Source organism: Pseudonaja textilis, chromosome Z (assembly GCF_049901715.1).
Source record: "Pseudonaja textilis isolate UNSWEBS1 chromosome Z, rPseTex1.2, whole genome shotgun sequence".
Classification (NCBI taxonomy): Eukaryota; Metazoa; Chordata; class Lepidosauria; order Squamata; family Elapidae; genus Pseudonaja; species Pseudonaja textilis.
In genome coordinates, this window is record NC_142008.1 from 135,055,274 (window position 1) to 135,069,316 (window position 14,043).

The window sequence follows — 14,043 nt, forward strand, 5'->3', positions numbered from 1 at the left end:
CCCACAATTCCACCAAATTATCTCTGCACTCTGCAGTTCTATGAAGCACAATCTAAACACGGCCCCCTCCTTCCTGGTGATTTAAAACCAGTATACCTCAACCTCAGCCACTTTTAGTTGTGTGGACTTCAACTCCCAGAATTCCCCACCCAGCATGCTGGTTGGAGAATTCTGGAAGCCGAAATCCATACACGTAGTCCTCGACTTACGGCCGCAATTGAGCCCAAAATTTCTGTTGCTAACCGAGACGTTTGTTAAGTGAGTTTTGCCCTCTCTCCTTACCACCTTTCTTGCCACAGTTGTTGAGTGCAGTGGTTAAATTAGTAACACCGTTAAGTGAATCTGGTTTCTGACTTTGCTTGTCAGAAGGTCTCAAAAGGCAACCACATGATCCTGGGGCACTGCAACTGTCATAAATATGAGTCAGTTGCCACACATCCAGATTTTGATCCTGTAACTACAATGGTTTCAAGTGTGAAAAATGGTCATAAGCCACTCTTTCCATTGCCATTGTAACTTTGAATCATTCCTAAATGAACTGTTGTAAGTCAAGGACTACTGAGAGCATTTAAACCAAGACAAATTCCTTGTGTCTCCAATCACACTTCGCCAATAAAGAATTCTATTCTGTTCCGTTCTATTCTGTTCTGTTCCATTCTGTACTTTAAAGCTGCTGAGTTTGATTTAGCCTCTCCTCTGCAAACAGCCTGTGGAATCTAGAAATCCCCAGAGATCTGATAGGAAACCGACCCCCTGAGCCACTTCTCCGTACGTCCATTTTACATAATGCGAAAATCAATGGCGTTATAAACGGAAAACCTTCCGGGCAGCGACTTGAAATCTCAGCAAAGCGCTCCCAGAGGGCGGGAGGGGGTCGGGCAGGCCGGACATGGTTGAGGTGGGGCGGGGAGAGGATTTGTAGCCTCTTTCCGTTTAAAGTCCTCCCATTGGACGAGCAGCCCGTCGTTGTGGCGAGTGGTTTTTCAAAGTTGGACGGACGAAGACGGAGCAAGTGCCCCTCCCCTCCCCGCAGTCATGGATGGATCGTAAGCGGTTGCTCGCACCCACTCTACTTCGCCTATTAATAATCAATAATTAACCGTTAATTATCAGATTCATGTTAATTGCTTATTTAGTGTCCTATGAGAATCACTGCGTTGCATCTTATGATTTATGACGGTTGTGTTTATCATGATTTATCATTTGTTGCTTGTATGTACTCTGAGAGCTTATGCACTGGAGACAAATTCCTTGTGTGTCCAATCACACTTGGCCAATAAAGAATTCTACAAACATGCCAGTGTATTGGATTGCTGTGGCTTTCTTAGTCATCTGCAGGGCAGTTGATTTAAGGAGCACGTCGTCCTCCAGATGCTCCTTTTTACCTTCTCACTTGGTTCCTCTCCTTGCGTTTCCTTACCTTTTTTGCAGCGCGGTTCTTTCGGGTGTATTAGGGAGAAAGGGCGTGAGAATCCGCTAACGGCTAAGCTAAACGGCTAATATCGCGGCTCTCAGACCGCAGCAGTATCACCAGCTTCAGATCGCTTTCTGCAGCGGGTAGCATTCTTGCTTTTAGGGAACTCGCTAACCGTAATAGATGTAATACAGCGGCATCTCAATAATAGCCACATTAGGCCTTGGAAAGCGGCGGTGTACATCAGTAGAACGGAGCTCCTTTTTAATCCCACGCTTTTCAGTGGTCTTTCTCTTCTGTGGGTTTCCATAAAAATCGCAGCTGCAAACTTTCCAGATTTCAAACTTACTCCAAAAATCTTCCTTAAATTGAGCTTGTCTGCTGGTTGTTTGATGGAATGCGCCCTTTGGCAGAAATACCACAATGTGGTTTTGCTGTTACAGGATCTTGATTTGGAGGGTGTTTTTATGCAGCTTTCAGAGATCAACCATAAAATTAGCTATTTAGATTCATACTGGAAAGTTACTTCAGGTATCCCTTAACTTAGAGCCATTTGTTTAGTGGCTGTTCAAATTTACAGTGGTAGTGAAAAGGATGACTTACAACCAGTCTTTGCACTTATAACTTTCACAACAATCCTACCATCACGTGATCAAAATTTGGATTTTTGGCAACTGGTGTGTATTGACAATGATTGCAGCATCCTGAGGTCATGTGATCACAATTTGTGGCCTTTCCCTGCAGGCTTCCCCCAAGCAAGTCAATGGCCAGATTTGCTTAACAATCATGTGATTCACATAACAAGTACAGTAAATTCACTGAACTATGACAAAAATAAAATAAAATAAAATTGGATTCAATTCGTTTAACAACTGCCTTGCTTGGCAATGGGAATTCTGGTCCCAATTGTGGTGATATATGTCAAAACTACCTATATTCCTCTGAGAAATAGCACACTTTCAATTCATGTCTAAGCCTCCTTGTATAACTTCTATTTTTATTACTCTGATGTGTGACTGCTAAAATATCAGTCTGATGACAACATAGAATCGTTTTAATGCAAATTATAATTTTTAGTTTGTGCATGTGAATTTCAGGTTAACCCTGGTGCAATCTTATTTCATGACATGCTGGTTTCAAAATACTAATTCTACTAAATGTGCCCCTTCCTAAGGACTAGCCAGTTCAGTTGGGGACACAGGAGGGGGTATGCAACTTCAGCAAATAGATCCTAGCGAATTAATAGAAATTGCAGGTTTCAGAAGGATATTTTTAATACATTTCAATATTTTGCAATACATGCATGGGAAGGTTTTACACAGGGTAGGGGTACTGCCTTTTGTAATATATTTTTTTTTCCTGCAGCTACCGTACTCCCTCCCAAGAAGACTATCATGCAGCCATGGTGCTCTCTGGAGCTGGTGATGCCCTTGGATATCGCAACCAGCGCTGGGAATACTGTACTTCGGGACCCCAGATTCACCAAGAGCTGCAGGAAATGGGGGGACTTGGCAAGATCCATGTAGCCCTTCCAGATTGGCCAGTCAGCGATGACACTGTGCTGCACCTGGCAACTGCTGAGGCCCTTGCCACAGGTGAGCATTTGGAAGCAATGAGAAGCCTTGTGGTCTTGTTTTGCAAATTTTGGTTCCCGTCCCCAAATAATACTTCTCTCATGTGGTGCTTTATAGGAGTTGGTGGTTTATACAATTTATTAAATAGTCTTGGTAAAATGTTACCAGGTGCATCTGTCTCCTAGCTTAGAGGGCCCTGCAGGACTTATCCAGCTTTTTAACCAGCAACGGCAATAGGTCACCATTTTAAATTCTTGCTTGATGTTATAAAAATTAAGCAGCATCCAAGCTTGTTAGTACTCAGCTAGGCAAATAGCAGGAAATACTAGGGTTATAGCTTAGATTAGTGTTTCTTAACCTCAGCTACTTTGACATGGGTGGACTTCAATTCCCAGAATTCCCCAGCCAGCAGGGGAATTCTGGGAGTCGAAGTTCACCCTTTTTAAAATTGCTGAGGTTGAGAACTACTGACTAAATCAGGGTCCCCAACTCTCAGGCCGCAGCCCACTGGTGGGCTGTGGCCTATTTGCAAACAGGCAGTAGGCCAGCAAACACAGGTGCATGCATGCAGCTTGACTTGCAGTCATCTTGTGTGTGCATGTATGTATGCTCATGCAAGTCAAGCTGGGCACATGTGCATGCCAGCCCACTTCCCCTCCCCCCCAGCTGGGCTGCCAAGCTGCAAAAGTTGGTGACCACTGACCTAGATGACTGGAAGTCAAAGATAATAGTGGCAGACTACTCCTGTTCTGTTACCAATTAGTCAAAACAGTCATGAAATCAACAGGAACAGTAGCTACCTGAGATGAATCTGGATTATAGGACATAAACAGACATTTCTAGGATGCTGGCTTGCAACTAGTGCTATAAGCCTTCTGAATTTAGATTTTGGGATTATAGAATGATTTCATTTTTTTAGTTCTTTATTCAATTTTGTATAGCTGTGTCTCAACATTTGTGTCTCTGGGTAGCTCACATCATTTTTGGATACTCACATTCTTGAGGTGGGTGATTCAAGATGGTGTTGAGGTATGAAGGCTCATATTCTTAGCAGTGATAACACAAATGTTTTTCTCAACAACCTTTCCTAATTGGATGCAGTAAAGTTTGGTTGCCCAAGTTTTATCTCTACAATCAGCATAGTCAGCAAGAAAAATATTAGAGGAAAAGGGATCCTTCAGAAGATCCCTGCATATAGGAGTTTTGAATGAGTTTCTATTGGAGATAAACTGAATCAAAAGAAGTCCTTCCCAGAGCAGAAGGACAAGAGCAAAGTAGATTGTAATTTCAGATTTGAAAATAAAAATGGTTCTCTTGTGTTTCCCATCTTTTTTGCATAGGGAAGACTGGGGAACCCTTGTTCCAGGAGCTGGCAAGGTGCTATGTAGAGGCCATGAAAGATATGGAGGGAAGAAAACCTGGACCCACCAGTATTATGGGTAACACACAACTTATTTATTTTTGTATGTTTTAAGTACAGGTAGTCCTTGACTTAAAACCATTCATTTAATGATTGTTCAAAGTTACAAGATCACTGAAAAGCGTGATATGGCCCTCATATTTATACCAGTCATATGATCAAAATCCAGGCATTTGGCAACCAGCATGTATTTATGACAGTTGCAGCATCCCAGGGTCATGTGATTGCCATTTGTGACTTTCCCAGCTGGCTTCCAACAAGCAAACACAAGGGAGAAAACAGGATTCACTTAACAACTTGGAAAGTTCAGTTCTGACAGACAGACCACACTTACTATCTTCACATTGTAAATGCCACTATTCATTATGTTGCATTAAAGTTACAAAACTAGCAGCTGTAAGAAGGCATGTTCAAAATTCCAGGGTTGCTCTTTGTTGTAGTAAAATAGAATAACAGAATCTTGAAACCTATCAGTGTTTCTTCCTACCCCATTATTTTTCAACCTTAGCAACATTAAGATGTTTTGACTTCAGCTCCTGGAATTCAACAGCATGTCTGGTTAGTGAATTCTTGGAACTGAAGTCCAGCTATCTTGAAGTTGCCAAGGTTGAAAAAGACTGTTCAATGTGATCTTGTGGCAAACAAACTCTGGATTTATTTTGAATTTCTCACACTTTCCTCTTATTTTCTGCCTTACAAATTTATTCCTTCTTTCTTCCCTGGATCATTCTAAATCAATATGCTTATATGAATATGTAAGAAACTAGACCATTTGAACGACCAATCAATAAGAGAACCAATCAGCTGCTCAAAATTTAAATATAGCTCCAAACGAACAACCAATCACACAACCAACTGACCAAGCTGGAACACAAGTTATTTATAAGCTAAGGAGTACAGGACAAGAAAATCTTGCTGATGATGTTACCTGACCTAATCTGGTAACAAAATGTTCAGAAACTAAATTGAAACAAGCTTAGGGAGCAAACCACTGCCAAAATCAAAAACCCGAGCTACAAGTATTTTCTATTGTTTCAAGGTAGTCATACACAAATCTTCCACTTTGTACCAAAACCTTTACTGTTTTGTTTTTTAAATGAATACTTTGAGGACAAAGGATGTCTAACTGAAAATCCAATGTCATTTGGCCAATAAACTTTTCAGTGTGCTATTCCTCCCCCCCCCTCCACTTCCTTCTAGGAACATCTCAGTTACATCCAGGAGAGCCAGGTGGATATCACATTCCCTTCAACTCTAACGCAACCGGTTGTGGTGCAGCTATGAGGTCCATGTGCATTGGGCTTAGGTAATACATGCAGGAGAAGAAAATACATGCAAAGTAGCGATAGCAGAATGATCAAAAGTCAACACAAGATCATCCTGATTCCCAGCCAATATCTCCTCCAGGTATCCTCATCCTTCTGATCTCAACACCTTGATCCAAGTCAGCATAGAAAGTGGAAGAATGACACATCACCACCCCACAGGTAAAAAGACATATGGGGCCATTGTTGCATGACTGACCGATCTCAAGGCTTAAGGAAAGGAAAAATAAAACAAGATTATATTTATGCTGGGCAGCTTTTCTACAATACAGAAAAATTGCCCTGTGGTTGGGCCTGCAGTAGTAACACAGGTTGAGCGCAGAGGTGGTATTCAGCAGGTTCTGACCATTTCTGGAAAACCGGTAGTAGAAATTTTGAGTAGTTCAGAGAACCAGCAAATACCACCTCTGACTGGAGATTTTACAGTATCCTTCCCCTACCACACCCATCAGGCCACGCCCACAGAACCGGTAGTAAAAAAAATTGAATCCCACCACTGGTTGAGCAGGCATCTTTCCATAAAGCAGAATGTAGTGGTAGAGTCTAAAGCAATACAATTGGCTTTTTTGAGGTGTAGATTGATGTGTTGTTGGAATTTTCTGAAATTTGGTGTTGCTAAACACAAGTGATTGTTATTGTGTTGATGATATCACAAATACTGAATAATATATATTTTTCCTATCTTCACTGGTGTAATCTGAATGGGATTTCTAAAATAAATAGGGCCAAGCCACTTTCCCCCAAATTATTGTTTGAAAAATTCTGTTTGAGCCTGTTCCTAATATGTAAAATCCTAGGAAAACCAGACAATTTCTATGTGAATCTTCTTTTAGAAATTTGAAACCCTCCTTCACTTGTGCAGTAGCCAAACTCTGTGTTGCCACAATGAAAATAAGGCAAACTTGGTCTCAGGAATAAGTGCTTTTGTTTTATTCATCAATTTAGCTTTCAATCAATCAGTTTTTATTATAGTCATAGACCAGAATGATCAATTCAGCTTTATTATATCTTAGTTTTCTTGTTTTAGGCAATGTTGAATTGAATTGAATTCTTTAGTGTCATTGTATGTATATACACAGTATACATACAACGAAATTCACATAACACCCAGAGACCAGTCTCAACATGCACACACAAATGACAATCCCCAAACACCTCCCCACCCGCCTAAATTCCCCGCCTCCTAAAAACAGACCAAGTAATATCCATATAACATACCAAGTAATATTGTCCAACAGCTCACTGATGGTGATATTTAAGTTCATTGTTAAGTGCAATTATAGCTCTGGGATAAAAACTATTCGGAAAATGTGTGGTCCGAGTTTCAATTGTTCTGTATCTTCTGCCAGAAAGCAACAATTCATAAAGATTGTAAACAGGATGGGAAGAGATTCTGAGAACGTTGTGCATCTTCCTCAAATAGTGAGATGCGAAGATGTCATCCAGGGCTGGTAGCTGGAGCCCAATGATATTCTGGGCAGTTTTAATGATTCTCTGTAGAGCTTTTTTGTCTGCTACAGAGCTGCTCCGATATGTCAGGACACCCTTAAATGGTGCTGCGGTAGTTATGCATGTTAGCATATAGTAAAATATGTATTTTACTCCATAGATTGTAATATTTTAGATGCACTGTTTACACTTGCACTATTAATTAACATACCAGCACAGAAACATAGTATAGTTTCTGTGAAATTTCTTGTCCTATGAAAATCCTTTGGGGATGAGCTTAGCTATATTGTCTGTTTCCCATTCTCTCCTTACTCGTTTGGTGCTAGGATTTTTTGTGAAACATCTTGACACACCCATTATCAAAGCCAACAAGCCAACACTTACCTGCTCTTATCTATGTGGCCACTAGAAGTGGAAAACAATTCGACAGCACATAATCATAGTAACCTATGTTACCCTTTTATTACAGAGACCCTTGTTATGTTCATATTTTATTTCACCTGTTTGATTTTACTTTTGTGTTGCATGTTTGGCTGGTCATTGAACAAAGTTGTTATACAGGCCTTACCTTTGGAAGCTTGGGGTAAATTTCAGTAATTGAATAAAAAGGGGGAAAGTGGGGGTCTATAGAGTCCTGAAAGGTATGTCCTTTCTCTACTTCCTCTGTTTAGGCTATCTGGGATCTCTGGCTTCAGCCCTCTTCACTGCATATGCTGTCCGGGGACTGCCCCTTGAGCTCTGGGGTCCTGGGTTGCTGAAGACTCTGCCCCTCGCCCTGGAATACATCCAGGCTGCTGGGATTGAGACTGAAGCCAATGTAGCAGCTTGGTCCTATTTCCAAGAGAAATGGGAATGGTAAGTAGTTGGGGCAAGAGAGGGAACAAGGAGTTCAGGGCTTTTGATTAAAGCTGGAAGCAATAGAATAGGAGATGAGCAGATCAGAAATGTGATAGATTAGATAGATAGATAGATAGATAGATAGATAGATAGATAGATAGATAGATAGATAGATAGATAGATAGACAGAGAGGCAGGCACGCAGGCAGGAAGGCAGGTAGGCAGTGAGAGATGATAGATAGATAGATAGATAGATAGATAGATAGATAGATAGATAGATAGATAGATAGATAGATAGATAGATAGATAGATAGATAGATAGATAGATAGATAGATAGATAGATAGATAGATAGGTAGGCAGATAGATAGACAGACTACATAGACAGACAGACAGACAGATTAGATAGATTAGGTAGGTAGGTAGGCAGACAGGCAGGCAGACAGAAAGACAGACAGACAGACAAGATAGATAGATAGATAGATAGATAGATAGATAGATAGATAGATAGATAGATAGATTAGATAGGTAAGTAGGTAGGTAGGCAGATAGATAGACAGACAGACTACATAGACAGACAGACAGATAGATTAGGTAGATTAGATTAGATAGATAGATAGATAGATAGATAGATAGATAGATAGATAGATAGATAGATGAATAATAGACAGACAGAAGCAATCTGAATTTTTTTTTTTTAGGATCTACTTTCCCAACTTGGGGAATCCTCTGGGGATATTCCAACTAATATGGAGGAAGGGAGAAATCACATCCTAGTTCCCTGGTTTACACGATTTTTCAGACTCTTTTGTTCCTTCATGCTTTTAGCTGCTGGGTAAGGTTATCTACCCAGCAAAAGGTCAAAGTTCATTAGTGTGCTGATAATAACACATTCATGCCTTTACCCTGAGCCAAGCAGGTGAAATATTGTGTGTTCACTGCTTTGAGTTATTTATAAAAATAATAAAGGCAGGATATAAATAAGTTTTCAGATACAATTCAAGGTGCTGGTTACCAACTACAATCCCTTCTAAATCCTATCTGCATTTATCTCTACCTGCCCCATGAGATCCAGCAGGTTGGATATGTGCCCTTCAGGAAAAAAAGTCATTAAGTGGGACTCAGGAAGTACAGTTCTCTGTCCGAACAACACCTGCTGTTTGGAACAGCATATTCATCTCCCAAATTCCAGATATTCTGAACCCATCAGCCTTCCACTTATTCCCCCCCCCCCGCACACACACACACACACACACACACACACACACAAATATTGGGCCAGAGGTTAAAAGTCCGCTTGAGAATGATTTGAAGATTGGATTATGTCTGTGGAGATTCTCAGTTATATCCATGCCATGGTTGTCCCAAAGTGCTTTTTCACAAGGCAAGTGGAGCCAGAGGATGCCTTTTTTTTAGGATGAAAGATAAATATGCGGGAAAACTAGTGTTTAAGAAACAATGGCACTCTTTATTGTCTGTTTTGAATGGCTGGTTCTCCGACAGTGAACTTGCAGAGTTGCTTCGCTCCAGCGGAGCAGTTCTTTTTTTCCCTTCTCCTTCTCCTTCCTCCCCTCCCCCTCCCCCTCCTCCTTGCAGTCTGAGAGCATCCAGCTCAGAGGAGCAAAAGAGTTGATTTCCAAAGCTGCCCCTTTTCCCAGGGAGGTTTCTAGAACTGTGGAGAATCTGTAGCAGAGTTCAAGGAATCTGCTACAGCCAAGGAACTTCTGCCAGGAAAAAAAAAAGAGTACAGATGCCGTTTGAAAAAGCACTTTGGGGGGAAGATTGGATTATGTTTTACTGTTCATGCTATATTGTGCTGTGCTTTGTCCTTTTGTTTACTTTGTTTTTCAGCACTATGCCATCCTCTCAGGACCCCTCTTTGTGAGGTAGACAGCTATATAACTAGAATAAATAAATGTAACTGAATTATCCCACATCTAGGTACCTCTCAGAACGGGGTCTCACTGATGGTCGGGGCCCAGCTAGATTTCCTCCTGCCTACGGTCCTGCCGAGCGAGATGTCATCTACAAAACCTTCAGCCTGGATGGGTGGGCTGGGCGGAGCGGCCACGATGCCCCTATGATTGCCTATGATGCCCTCTTGGGTGCTGGGAGCAGCTGGGAGGAGCTCTGTGGACGGTCCATGTTCCATGGTGGTGAGTGGCAACCTCCCCTGTAAAATGCTTGATCCCAGAACTGACTCACACTGTTCTGTTCCAATCACATACGCACACACACACACACACCACAGGTGTTACGAGTCCTTATTAAGGCTTCCGAGCCTGAATTAGTATTCCTTTGTGCCAGCACCAGCTCAATCCCGAAGGGTTCCAGAGGCTACTCACAAGAAGCTAACGCTAGTCCTCAAGGCCAAGGCAAGTCCAGTCCACTAGGCAAAAACAAATCCCTAAGGCAAAGACGAAACAAAGCAAGTCCCCAGGGCAAAGACAAGGCCAAGGCAAATCCCCGGGGCAAAGGGCATGTCAAGAACACACAGCAAGGAAATAGACGTGTTGTTCCCAGCATCATTTCATTCCCCTTACTGAGCTAAATAACTGCTCCTGGTGCAGTTTTTCTTTTCATCAAGAGCGGAAGACTGCCTCCTCATGAGTAACCTAGATGACCTTTGTGCCTGCCTTCTCTTAGCCCTGTGTGTTATCTGATCTAGAGGAGGAGGTAGTTCTTCTTAATCTCCACTAACCAGTTGGGTGCCCTCTCTACCCAAAGCTTCCGCGCTTCCTATCTGCAGCTATGCCTCTCCTGTCTCTAATTCAGCCGGCTGCTTGCTTGTCCGGCTATTCCTGTGTTTAGCCCCTCCACTCCTGACTCATGGCTCTTTGCTGCTAGCTCATCCTTGTCTGAACTAGCATCTGGAGAGACGTCTGGGGAAGCATCAGGGAATGCATCACAGCCACTCATAATCTTTTCTTTTTTCTGTATGTTTCTCTTGTCGTCCAGGGGATAGTGACTCCACAGGGGTGATTGCAGCTTGCTGCTGGGGCCTTACATACGGTCTCCAAGATGTCCCATCTGGAAATCACACGGAACTGGAATACCGAGACAGGATGGTCTCTGCAGCCAACTCTCTCTTTCGCCTGGCATGGGAGCAGAGGTCTGTTTGAGAAGCCGTTCCCATATCTAACATCCTCAATTCCTGGGAAGGCATAAGTTGAAAACTTGCAATGGATTGAAAACTGCTGCTTTCAAAATAAATTGTAGCTGTATTCTGACTCAGTTTTGTGTGCTGGAGGAGGGATCCATGCCAGATTCCCAAGATCCTGTATAGAAGTGTCCACAGGAAAGTGATTAAAAAAACTTCAAGATGGAACCAGAATCATGTGACTGAAGTCCCACTCTTTTGGGGTGGAGTTTCAACCACATGGTTGTGGCTGCCATTTTGACTCCTTTGACCTGTTCTTTGGGTGAGCTATTTCCTTTCACTTGAAAGATTAGCCATTTAATAAGCAAGAGCGTTGTGATTTCACAGAGGATTGTCCATTATAAATGGTATTTCTGGTAGCAGCTTTTTATTATTTCACATATTTTATAGTTAAGTGGAGCCTCTGGGTGCAAAAATAAGTCCTAGGCTTAAATTCTCAACAGTGGTGGAAGAATCACAGAGTCCGTCCATGAAAGACAAATCACTGGTCATAGAAATCGAGCTGGTCTCCTGCTGAAATGATGGAGGCTGTTAGATCGGGTAGATCGATCCCCACAGAGATGCGAGACCAAAAGTGAACATTCAGCTCTTTATTCAGTATACAGTTCTGTACAAGACCTGCAATCCACACAGCCCTTCATATAGGAACTGCTCGCGGCTCGGCGGCCAATGACAGGGCTTTGAATCTCCTGCGATCGGCTCGGCCAATCGCGGTTGATTCTTAGCGCGCCAATCACGGCCGTTTAGTTGTCCAATCAGGTTGCGGTCCGTGTGGACCAATCAGGATTCAGGGTTTGGAGTATGCTAATATAGAACAGAGGCAGTATTTGTCTGCAATCCAGGATAAATACATGATTACATGAATGTAGAGTCACCCACCTGTGATGCAAAAGCACAAACTTTGTGCAAAAACCTCACTCACACAGGAGATCTGAATACGAATGTGTTATTCAGTCATGGGCAAAAAAAAAAAAAGGGCCACTAAATTAATAGGATTATGGATCTTTTGAAGCTAGGTTTATTCATCAAAGCTGCATTATTTCTTCCAATGATGAGTGTCGGATTTTGTCCTAGGCTTCAGCCTTTCCCAACAGTAACTGCAATACCAGATTCTTATGCAGGGAGTCCTCGCTTACCAACCACTTGTTCAGCAACCAAAGTTGCAAGATTGCTGAACAAGAAGTACTTAGGACTGGTCCTCAAAGTTCTGGCCCTTGCAGCCACCTCACAGTCCTCTCACTTATGATTTGAGTGCTTAGCAACTGGCTCGCACTTATAACAGTTGCCGTGTCCTGTGGTCACGTGATTTTCCATTTGTGATCTTTCCCCTCGGGTCCCCACAAGCAAAGCCAATGGAGAAATCAGCAGGGAAGATCACAAATTACTCCATTAACCCTTCCTGGTTTTCCTGCATTCGCACCTCCTTGCATCATCCATCTCTTGGCTTTTCTGGTGGGCCACCTGAGTCCTGCCCTGGCTTTCCCCAACTCTCATGCAGCCTTCACCAGCCCTTCCAGGGCCTCCGGTGGCTTTCCTCATCCCTTATACTCCTTGCCTGGAACTCCTGCCCGTTTCCTACCTAATAACACTGGGGTTACAGTGTCAACCAGGATTGTCAGGCTTGTTGGCACCAAGGGATGCAATCATTTGACATGGTTGTATTGCTTAGTAATGGCAATCCTGGTTCAACTTCCATCTAACCCAGGAACTATCTGAGGTTGGGGAAAATTGGGGGCGAAACCTTTGATTTGGAGATACAGAACATTTCTAGTATAGAATTTGTTCCTACAATGGATCATAACTAAGCAACTGCACTCGGTGATGCAATGAATACCAATGCCCAATACCAAAATCCATGGCTCTGAATGGTCTAGAGAATATAAGGCTAGGAGCAGTTTGGTCTCCATTCCTATTCTGACATGAGAATGCCAGCAGTGCTCTTAAAAAAAATACTGTAAATATATTTAGGTGCATCATCTTTATTAAAAAGCTAATAATAATGAAGCCTAAAATTCCAGGTAACACAGGCCGAGGCATTATAAGGTGATGTTCATATTTTAGCATGGCATCTGTGTTGCTTTTTGAAGTTCGGGAAATCATGTTTTTTCCATTTTTTAAAATTTTGTTCATTTGTATCTTGCCATTATTATTTTTACAAATAACTCAAGGTAGTTACTGCCTTGAGCTATTTGTAAAAATAATAATGTTAGGATAGAAATATATCTCGCTCCTCCCTCCCTCCATTTCCCCCACAATAACAACCCTGTGAACTGAGTTGGGTGACTGGACCAAAGTCACCCAGATGGCTTTCATACCTAAAGAGAGACAAGAATTCACAGTCTCCCATTTGCTAGCCTGTTGCCTTAACCACTAGATCAAACTGTCTCTCCAGTTTGGCTTTTTAGCCAGAGCCCCCCTTTTTAAAAAAATGTACCTATTCATGAACTAAACAATAGAGAGTATATTTTAGGGCCCTGGGATGTTGGCAGGTATTAAATAAACAAGCCTGGGTGGGAAAGATGCAAAATATTTTAAGGATGTTCTGTCTTTTCTCACATTTAATCAATGTCTTTTAACAGTATTGTTACTTTCTGATGGATCACATATACCTACAGATCATTCATTCTGTATCTGTATTAAGCCTTGATACACAAACACACACCCAACAAACACATTTTCACTTTGCTTGAAGTTCTTGTGATATAATGGGCGGGGGAGCATGAAAAAGCCACTTTGCAAAATTAATGTCTCCCAGATTTAGAGATCAAATTCTTATTATCCATATCAACTTGGATGCCTGAGATTTAAAGGCAGCCCCTGAATTTTTGACACTAGGCTGTTTACCAGACCAAAGAGGTGGCAGGT

At 42.1% G+C, this 14,043-nt stretch overlaps 1 protein-coding gene across 2 annotated transcripts; it reads left to right on the forward strand.

The window, feature by feature from the left end:
- The first annotated feature begins 729 nt into the window (after positions 1 to 729).
- On the forward strand, positions 730 to 11,251 carry LOC113443700 (ADP-ribosylhydrolase ARH1-like). Of its 2 annotated transcripts, XM_026712096.2 has the most exons (8): positions 730 to 1,046; positions 2,780 to 3,009; positions 4,329 to 4,427; positions 5,609 to 5,714; positions 5,816 to 5,895; positions 7,854 to 8,037; positions 9,960 to 10,174; positions 10,977 to 11,251. In XM_026712096.2, the coding sequence occupies exons 1-8, from the start codon at positions 1,036 to 1,038 to the stop codon at positions 11,138 to 11,140; spliced, it is 1,089 nt and encodes a 362-aa protein (XP_026567881.1). In that variant the 5' UTR covers positions 730 to 1,035; the 3' UTR covers positions 11,141 to 11,251. The 2 variants fall into 2 exon arrangements, with proteins under 2 accessions (XP_026567881.1, XP_087773482.1); XM_087917356.1 differs by lacking the exons at positions 5,609 to 5,714; positions 5,816 to 5,895.
- Positions 11,252 to 14,043: the final 2,792 nt, after the last annotated feature.